Below are 10675 nucleotides of genomic sequence, written 5' to 3' on the forward strand. Positions count from 1 at the left end.
TTTGGAATTTCAATTTCTCGATTTAGACTTAAACATGCATATTTTGTCGAACAAATCATTCACAGAGAGGCATGGATCAACATTAATAGCAGCCTTATGTTGTATTTTTACCATATTTGGTATAAGAAGCTTATTGGCCCCGATTAATTCAAATTTACAACGAATATGTTCACTAAGCAGCGTAGAACACTTCATACCAAGAAATTTTATATTTATACGCTCGAACCTGAAGCCTTCTGTTATAATTGAAGAAATTTCATCCATCCTACTATACCCTTTGATCGTCATCATCGTGTTATATAAAGACTTGTCGGCAGAAATGGTTCCTGGTAGTAGTAAATTAAGTTGGATCCTTGTCTTTTCTACTACTAATTCAATAGGAAAAAAGTGAACTTGAAAATTAGCTACATCATGAAGTGGGCTTAAGAATATAAGGTCACGAGTATTCTCATTTTTTAATATTATTTAAACAATAGTTAATAGAAATGACATCTTGTTGTGTCCAAAAGTATAGTCTAGTGGTCAATGAAATGGGTGAAGAACCATAATATTTCAAGTTCAAACCGTAACGGAGACAAAAAAAACACTAAATTAATCTTGTCATACTTGCTACTTAGATATAATCACAATGCTAAGTGATGTTGAATTGTATCAATGGAACCAACGCTTTTCGTTTAAATCTGAAAACAAAGCGTAAATTTATATTCAAAGGAAAATAGAGGAAATAAAGAAAACAAACAAAATAAAATATGATTATCAAGAATTAGTGCATTAGCTTTAGGACCGCTGGCGTATAAATTATAGTCCAGAAGAGATACATGTGCTGAGTCTGCTTTAATAAAAAGGTTATTTATGATCATGCAACCAGCTTTTAGGAGGTTTTTGTGGATTCGGTTTCTCTTTTTGCTCTAGTTGTCTGGATCTTACAATATGGATTTTGCATCTCCATTTAGAATTTAAGTTTTTATGTAGTGATAGTACAAAAAAGAATTTAACAAATTAATTTGAAAGATAATTGCATGGATTTATATTTTATGCACTAACAACTCTTCGTATCAAATATGATGACGTAACTTAATATAGAGTAATAACTTGCCGAATTAGTTAAGCTTAAACTTTGAGTTTATAATCTGAAATAAATGATAAATAACCTTTCAAAATATGTCAAATCATACAGGGTAAACGAAAACTTAAATCCTTCGAATTTAATATGCCAAATCAAAGTATCCATTTCCATGTGAGCAAATTCGTAATCCCTTAAATCTGAGTCATCCGACAGGTGAAAAGATTTGATCAGCCTATCTAAATTGAATAAACAACTAACAATTAGAAAGAAGTCTGCTCGTTCTTTTCACAAAAAAGCAAAGAGATAAAAAGCAACAACCAATACAACATACTAGTAGCTTTTTCTTTGTATTGCTTTCAAATTTGATATTTAACTAATAGGTCGGCAGAAGTGTTATAGTTACCCTACATAAGTATTTTAGTCAACTAATTAAAAGGTCGAGATAAGTGATATAGTGTTATAGATAAGGTAAAGTCAAGATAAGCGTCGCTCAAATTGTATATTTTACAAAATTGTTTGTGTTTTGTAAAGTTAAACGGTTAAACTTTGTGATTAGTGATGACGAAAATCACGAAAGTAAAAAAGATCCAATACAATTTGCCGTAAAGCCGGGAATTGCAATAGATTTCTTGTCAAGTTTTAGCTTCAAGCATACAGGACAAAATATACTTACTAATAAAATAATTGTAAGGAACCACTATAGTTTCAACTTTGACGAAAGAAAATTTTGGGGAGAAAAGATGATAAGCATCGTCTGCATGAGCTGTATGCCCACAACTTCTGGGACAAAGCACGAGTGCGACCATTTCCCTCTTCTTTTTCTTTAGAAATGGTGTCGGACACTTCGGCTATTCCATCAAATACGTATACAGATTTACCTTCCCACCGCGGCTTAGACAAATGGGAAAAAGCTACAGTAATTCAGAGTAAAAAATTGGCAACCACACGAATTCAATGTCCTATGAGGGATGCTCATCATATCCCAACTACTGGAGATCCACTAAGGGGTCTTAACATTGTTTACTATCAAAAATATGATACAGGAAAAAAATGAAATAAAATGAAGACAGAAGAAGAAAAGGAAACCAAGTTGGTTTCTTGATACAAACCTCCCTCTAAAAGATCACTTTCAGAAAAGATCAAAGGCACAGCAAACAATACTTATTTTCTTGGGTGTTCTTTTGCCAGTCAATGCTGGAATATGACGAACAAGTCAGAAAAGAAAACATCTGATGTTGCTTCTCTTGCTGAACCATAGCTATTTAGGCGCTTTTTTAGAGAGCGTAGATCCCTCTCATCTTTGGAGGTCCTTTCCTGCAACATTTTCATGAAGTTAGGCCACTTAACTTTGAACCGAAAAGAATATACTATGAGCTTGATTTAAATCCCAAATTATTAAATACCAGACTATCAGGCAAAGGATAACAATTGGAGGAAATTGACCAATCAGTCTGATTTTGTTTTTTATTTTTCATTGAAGAGCATGGAATTACATGGTCAAAATAATCTATTAGAATATCAAAGTGCATGCAGCTGAAATTGCAGCAACGGGATGCACATTCCAACCAAATACAACATATGTTAGAAACAGAAAGCCAATTGCATAAAATGAGGACATACTACCATGCATAATACTAAACAGTTTCGACAAGGTGATATGAACTGATAATAACACGGAACCAATGTTGTCATAGAATACTCACATATGATTTCTTTAGCAGCAGTATATCAACCAAGTATTGTAGCCACAGCACATTTGTCTTGGGGAAACTGTACACGCAGATTAAAAAAAGAAAAGAAGGCAAAAGGTCAAATCCCAGAGTCAAATAATCCAGTCACTAAAGCCTTGGTGATTTGCATAACGAAGATACTTCTTAGGTGCTAACACTGAGGTCTGAAATTCAGCCACACCATAATAGAATGCTACTTCATTTATCAACAAGTGATGGTCCATGAGTTCTATAAGAAGAACAAGAAGAAACAGACCAGTCCACAGTGTTATGACAAAAAACAAGCATGATTCATCTTTGGCAGTTATGCTTTAGTACTAGAAACCCATTAACCTAGCATAGAACTTTCATTATGGGTGAGTTCCTCTGAGTCTCCACTTGAAAATGAAATCCATGAATGTAAGACAAACACCATCAAACAGGAAAGCCTCCCGCTGATGGTTTCCGTGATTTAGAAAATTGGCCACCAATACTGTGTGCCAGAGGTCATTAAGCAGCAAAAGCTAACTGATTACAAGAGATAACAGAACTTGCACGGTTGTAATTTTGGTTCAATTCAAATTCTCTGACAACAGCTTACACAAAATAGGATGTTATTTGAGTGGTGAACTCCAGACATCTAACATGCCAACAGTTTTAAAATGGAGAATTATGAATAATTTTGTGGCAACATAACCTTGAAACTGAAGAAATATACACTATCGTTAGAAAGTGAAAGGAGTATTTATACCTTCCTTCCCAAAATTCGCCTGTGACATCTCTCATTTTCCTGTATGTATCAGACTGCATACATGCCACAAAACAATGAAATATATGAAGTATTAAAACACCTGATGATATATGGGACTTCTTTGGCAGTCATACCTGTTTATCTCCTTTTGGACCTTCAAAGAGTTCAGGGTCTGATGACAGGTCCAGAAAAAGTATGTCTTCACCTGTGATCAGTACGTACATGGATAAGAATCTCTAATCAATTCAAGTACAAGATTGTGAAGGGATAAAGAAAGGGTGAACACCTGTATTTATCCTTGAAAGAGTGAAGTCAATTATCGAAACCAATAATCCATATGTTCTGACATGTATTTCATTTCCCTCTAGAGTGAATTGCACCGTATCTAAACCTTTCCGACGTAATAGAATATTTCCCCTATGATAAGAAAATTATTAGCGCACAGAAAAGTTCAACAAAGCATTGTCCTACTCTAGATTTAAAAAATGACAAAAATCATCACATGGAAAACGAACCAGTGCAAATCGCGATGTTCAAATTCATATGCAGCTTCAGATACAGCCAAAGCAAGAGTTATCTGGAGTGCAGATTTTGCAGTCAAGCAATTGATAATGAATGAGATATTTGGTTAACATTTAACAATGCCAAAAGAAAAATATTCAATCACTTGCCTGGGCCAATAAACTCTTCGCTTCGTTAAAGTTCAAGAGCACAAAACTCTCAAGATCCTTACCTCCATGTTCTTGAACAAAGACAACATAGCACTGGAAGGTATGCAATAGCTAAGTCAGTGGCACTTAAAATGGTCAAAGTAATTATCCCCTGACTGCAAGAAAAATATCAATCTGCCTAGACACAAGATCCACTCAAAGAATAGAATATAGATGAACAATGGGAGGCAACTATTAGCAATTAGTAGAAAAGGAGTAAATTGTGCTTTGCAAGGAACCTGTTTTTCTGGAAATTCCTTAGGATGATCATTTTCTGAACCATGCTTCCCATCCCAGTCTTCCCACGCTTTTAATAGAGATGCATCATAATGGCCTTGGCACACCCTCATGCTGTAGAAAGGTGAAACCAATTGTACATGAGTGGTCAACAATTGCTCTTCTCCTACTTTAAGAAATAGTATACAAAGAGTGCAGAAAACAGCACGCAGGAAGAACTTCAGTTTTACTTAACAGAATATCAGTCATTAGAGGTGACAGTTATATATGGATGATTTTTTCAAGACTTATTACTGATAAGGTTTTTACAAGAACTATTCCTCATTAGGTAGCAAAAGTTAGTAGTTTCATGACAGATTCTGAGGTTAAGCACAAGTTTAAACCAACACAGGCAAATTAAATCACACAGGACCTTTAGATGTTCCTAAACACAGATTTTGTCTTGAAACAGAGGTTCAGAACAAGGACCAAAAAGTTAAAAAGTTGCTTTAAGATTAACTAAGAATATATAAAACTTACTCCATTGTCTGTATAAAGGTGGAACAGGAATTCAGGAGATGACCCTCATGAGCTCTTAAGCTATTGAGAGTACCAGAGAGTATGACCTCCTCAAGTAGTTCTTCTGATTTCTGAAATGTATCAAAATACAAATTTCGAATCAGAGTGACTTAAATATTTTCAGAAAATTGGTTGCTTACCCTATGATCATATGCATGTTACTTAGGCTGTATCTCAATATAATGAAATTGGAACCTATTCAATTGCACAAGAAATATAATTGAACTGGATACCTTTTGAATTTCTCCATTTACTCGTAAATCTCCATCAAATGGGACAATTTTGAAGACATTTTCGCCAACCTTAAAGGCCTCACCAAATGTGCCTTCGCCCACCTTGGCAATTGTTTGTGGCTCACTGCATTTGACATAGTTCAGTTTACAAAACTAGATGCTTTGAGAAATTAAAATTAAGAGCAAAAATCAGGCTGAATTAAGTCTATTGCCAACACAAATATGAATTTGATTCTTCATGAAAAGGAATGGGTACTGATTGATAAGGCCAAATTATACAAAGTATTAACTAGATAGCCATTCAGATATAGTTCAAAGCTAAGATCACATGCACCAAAAGAGAGCACTAGTACATGAGTTTATAACAGTACTAAGCTAAAGGTGTTCCGGTCAAGGGAATCCATATCTGTATTTATCCTCAACCATTCTTACATGGTTCAAGAGCACTATTAGGAGCATTCTCACCAAAAGTATAAAAGATAACGAGTTAGAGATTAAGAAGCGTCAGCCAGATCTACATCTAAGAGTACCAAGGTGGACAACATCTTTCGTGCAACTATACATTATATGTTTAATGATCCTAGTTAAGGTTTTTCAAAAGGCAAAGTTGACAGTTTCTAGTGATAATTGTATCAGCTGAAAGAAAATATACATTATACGTTATATGTCTAATGATCCTAGTTAAGATTTTTCAAAAGGCAAAGTTGACAGTTTCTAGTGATAATTGTATCAGCTGAAAAAAAATATCATGTTAAACTCGCTGCTCCACAAGTACCAAAGACAGTACAAATCTGACTAAGAAGAAAGATATGCCTAAGGAGATATTTGATTTGAGGAAGTAGAACAAAAGTGGAAGTGTCATAGGAGCCGCACCAATACTTTGATAGTATCTCCAGTAGTGTTAAAGGAGCAGACTGTCCGCATGCTGCCAATAGAGCCAAAAATGGATCCCAAGTGTGAGCATCCACTGAAGACGGCCTGGAAGTCAGAGAAAGTTTACTAACACCAACTTCAATATCTTCATAACCTCCCTCATCCATGGGACATATTTCTCCAATGCCTGTTTCTGATAAAGGCCGCCCTCCGGACACATCTTCATCTCTGGAACCAAAGTGTTTGTTCTGGGTGGAGTACAAGCCAGACGGAACTTGTAGTGATTTTTTTTCAGGGGTTTTCACATTTGCGGATCCATAAATAACTCCACAAGCAGATTCTTTGCGTGAGGCTGGGGTTTCTAATATCTTCGATAGTGAAGCTGGGGGTGCATAGGTATGGTTAAGTTTCTTAGAAATCAACCATTTCTGTAGAACTGAGGACAGACGTGATATAATGATAGCGTCAGTTTGGATGCCTGTAGTCCATGTAGCGCATTTGTTTGGGGAGGGGCTTTCTACCATTAGTTCGAAATCATCAACTTCTTGAAAATACGCTCTCTCTTTATCATAGTTTGCGGCTTCAACTTTTTTACCCTACAAAGTATGAGGAATTAGAAATAGAAGACATGTGATTTTGTATGATAAACAAAATATTAGCTAACTGATGCCTTTTGAAAAGAAACAACAACTACATGGCGGCTTTGCAGGAGCTGGGAAATTTTTTCAACAAATTACCCTTGGAAGAGGTGGTTTTGCTTTTCGTCCAGGCTTCCTTTTTTGAGGATGTAATTCGGCACATACAGTAGCAGCAACACTAGTTCTCCCTCTGTCAACAAAATAAAGTGAAAAAAGAGAAACCCCTCAATAAGAAAGACAAAAGTGGAAGAAACGAATAGCTAACTGGAGTTCGCGAATATGACAAAGAAAGAGAAGGTATGTACTAGGAATTACCATGATACATAACAGGGTGAGGAGGGGTTATGGATTAAATTAAAAAGTGAAGTCAAAGCCCCAGTAAATTCATCAACTTGGGGTACCCAAAAAAAGTTCTTAACAAGGAGACTAAACATACTGAAAAAAATCTGAGAACTGTTTACATCTTTAAGTCTTAAATCCATTTTAATGACTGAATGGGAAACGGATAGATGAGACAAATTTTCTTTGCAAGTAACAGAATCATCTAGGTCGGGTAAGTTTGTATTGTTCTGGCAATATGTTTCCTCCAGTGAGCTAGCCAATAGAATAAGCTTTATTGCTAAGTACAAAACAATGAAGATATACTGCCCAGACGCTGGAGGTAAGGGCTCTCCTAAAATGATACATGGAATTTAGACAGCTTTTAAGCTCTTACAGGAAACATTCTTCAAAATTACTGATTGTTTGTCGTCATATTACTCATATACTACACATCTTAGTATAGACAAAACTGTTGCTTGTTTCAGTAAATCTGAGTATTTGCTTCCTAAATAACCTTATCCCAGATTATTTCCATTTCTACTAAGCTAAAACTACTTATAAAAGAAAAAAAGTGAATAAGCTAAAACCACTACAAGCACAATCCTTGTAAGCATATCCAAGGAGATAGATTTTGATATCAGTGGAAATTTAGGGGGGAAATATAAAATTAGGGCAGAAGGCAAAACCTAGTAGAAAGAGAACGATTCCAACTGATTCGTTTAACAGGGAGAAAACTCAGCCGATTCTCGTAACTAGAAGTTGAATTTGATAGCCTCCTGAAAACAAATCAAAGTAAAAAAAAGTTAAAAACTTCAGCGAGCCACCAAAAAAAATATGGAAATTTGAAAACTGAAAAACAATATAAAGAGAAACCTGTCAGCATCTTGGGGAATAATATGGGATTTTTGGCGTCGATATACAACAGCAAAATTTGGTTCCTGAGGTTGATCGGAGGGACAATCAAATTGAAGTTTTTCAGCAACTATGAGTTCTGCCCACAAATCAGCTGTGTCTCAAATTCCACCATGTTAGTACTACGACCCTGAATCGAGATGGAAAATTAATTGGAGGAGTGAAGAGTTTTTACCCGCTCGAGAAGTCATGGTGGTGCCGAATTTTGAAGCTTCGAATTGTAGTACCGTTGCAAATCAAATGTCTTGTCAACTGCAACTTAAAGTCTGTGAAGAAATTTCAAAGTGGGGAGGATTGAGCGGGAAGAGAAAGAATCCTTCGGTTTTGGGCCTGATAAATGGGCCTATCGGTAATCTTGACTCTGTATACAGCCCAAAATGGACGCCTACTAGACTTGGACTGCATGTCTTTGTAATGTCTGGGCTTAATATCTCAAGCTTAATAATTGCAGTGATAAATTTGCGAAAATAGCACGGGCTAGTCAGTTTTCGGACTGGTAATCAAAAAGGGAATCTTACAGAAATATCCCAAATAAATTTCAACTTATCATCCTCTAGCAATTAATCATAGACTTACCAAAACTAGCCAAATACATATAAAAATTGAAAACCCAAATAAATAAAGTTCTTTCTCTACAAGAATCACACGCAAGGATCTCCTTCAATATTTTTAAGCATGATTAGCAACATTAGATGCAAGACGAAAAGGAAATTTCATGATTGAGGTATCAAATAAGGTGATTATATATATATATATATATATATATATATATATATATATATATATATATATATATATATACACCCAATTTTTCCCAAAAAGTATTTCAAATTGCATATATGTCTTCAAAATCATGCATTGATTAGCAATTGATATTTTTTCACAATTTTTTTATATTTTTATTAATTTATCCAGCATTTTATTTTCAAGAAATAATTACAAAATTACCTCACAAATGATTTCAAAAGCATTTCTTGATGTAATGTATTATTTTTTATTCTATTACGACTAAATTATTTCATATTAGCCAAATTGGCACCCTTTGGCTATAATTGCAATAACTTTGCAATTATAGCCCAATCATATGATTTTGTATTATTTTCATTCAGAAATTAATCATGTGTATTTTTTAAATACTAAATAAATATTTTTAAATTATTTTCTATGCATAAAATTTATTTTTATAATTAAAAGCTATTTTTGTAAATTGTTTTAAATAATTTACATTGGGTATTTAACAAATAGCCACTTTTATTTCAATTATAGCATAATTAAATTAGACCCAACCCAATTAAAACGGCCCAAATACCCCAGGCCCAATACCTTATCCTACCCGACCCAATCTCTTGTCTAATCTGGACCGTTGATCAATTTTAATCAACGGTCCAGATCTCCCATTTCCTTAATTAACCCTAGAGACTACCCCCCTCCCCCTCATTTCTCTCTTTACTCCGCCATTACACTCTCCCATCACCTCTCAAATTCTCTCTGCTAAAACCTAAATCTCCCACCGGCCGAAAGTATTTTCTTATTTGTTATATTCAACCTTATGTAATCTCCTTCCTTATTTAGTATTTGCCTGTTATCGTTTAAATTTAACTTCCTAATTAAAGGAAGCACTTATACTGATTTGATTCTAATTAGTACATAGTTCCATAATTACTGCTGAACTATGATTCTTGCTGTATTTTCTACCTGTTTCAAACTATAAGTACCTTGCTCTTTCATTAGCACAAAGACACGAACACATTGGTTCAAAAACTCTCTTTTACACAAAAATGCTCTTCTGCTCTCTTTTCTCTGGTTACTTGCTATTGTTCTAAGTTAGTCGGCTGCAAGCCAAGGCTGATTACTCTACTCTCTTGCTCCTCACTTTGTGTTTACTACCTTCTTTACTAGTATGTTCTGATTTCAATTCAAGTTCCAAAAATAATATGGTCCTTTTATTACCACAATTCATCATGTTTCTAGTCTGCTTTTACTTATGGTTTTGTTGTGAAACTTGTAGTTGATATGTTGACATTATTAGCATATTATGTACTCCCCTTCCTTAGGATCAGTATGAACATGTTACCCCACCCCCCATGTAGTTTGTCTCTATGTGATCTTGCTATATCTGGTTTCTGGTATGAATCTCCTTGTAAAGTAGTCAGCACTCCTAAACTTGTATGATTCTTGGATTGATTTTAAATTATGTTGATCCTATACTGAACCCCTTAAGCATTGTTGATTCTATGACTATGTGTAATCAGTGTTTCTGAGCATATATGTACCAATTCCAAAGTCTTCTGCCTGCTATGTGTTTACCATTATGTGTTTTACTTGTCCTCAATTCCCATTTACCCCTATGTGAAAGCTTGTGGTACTAAACATGTCTTGATTCTTTATTCTATGTGTGATGTTGAACCTATTTTGGTTCTAAGGTTGGTCTGTTGTTTTTTGATTGCCCTACCCTTTTCAGAACTGTCTTATTGAATAACTCCTCTGTTATTTTACAAAACTATTTTCAAGTCTCTTTTCAAATTATTTTCCTAATTAAATTCTTTTTCAAAACTATGTCAAGCACTCTCACTCTATTCTTATATCCCTAAGTTTTGCCCATCTAATGTGTGACTGCTTAGGGATCCCTATGAGATCCCTCTGAACTCTGGTGAATTAAAGCTGGCC

At 34.8% G+C, this 10675-nt stretch overlaps 1 protein-coding gene across 1 annotated transcript; it reads right to left on the reverse strand.

Annotated features, from left to right (window-relative positions):
- Window positions 1–1917: 1917 nt before the first annotated feature.
- Window positions 1918–8293, reverse strand: LOC107787031 (serine/threonine-protein kinase haspin homolog). Its single transcript, XM_075217569.1, has 15 exons — window positions 8184–8293; window positions 7970–8102; window positions 7783–7872; window positions 6875–6965; window positions 6138–6733; window positions 5265–5388; window positions 4993–5102; window positions 4476–4587; window positions 4198–4290; window positions 4042–4103; window positions 3813–3943; window positions 3661–3731; window positions 3527–3579; window positions 2770–2836; window positions 1918–2380 (listed from the first exon to the last, which is right to left on the reverse strand). The coding sequence occupies exons 1-15, from the start codon at window positions 8197–8199 to the stop codon at window positions 2255–2257; spliced, it is 1875 nt and encodes a 624-aa protein (XP_075073670.1). The 5' UTR covers window positions 8200–8293; the 3' UTR covers window positions 1918–2254.
- Window positions 8294–10675: the final 2382 nt, after the last annotated feature.

Source organism: Nicotiana tabacum, chromosome 7 (assembly GCF_000715075.1).
Source record: "Nicotiana tabacum cultivar K326 chromosome 7, ASM71507v2, whole genome shotgun sequence".
Lineage (NCBI taxonomy): Eukaryota > Viridiplantae > Streptophyta > Magnoliopsida > Solanales > Solanaceae > Nicotiana > Nicotiana tabacum.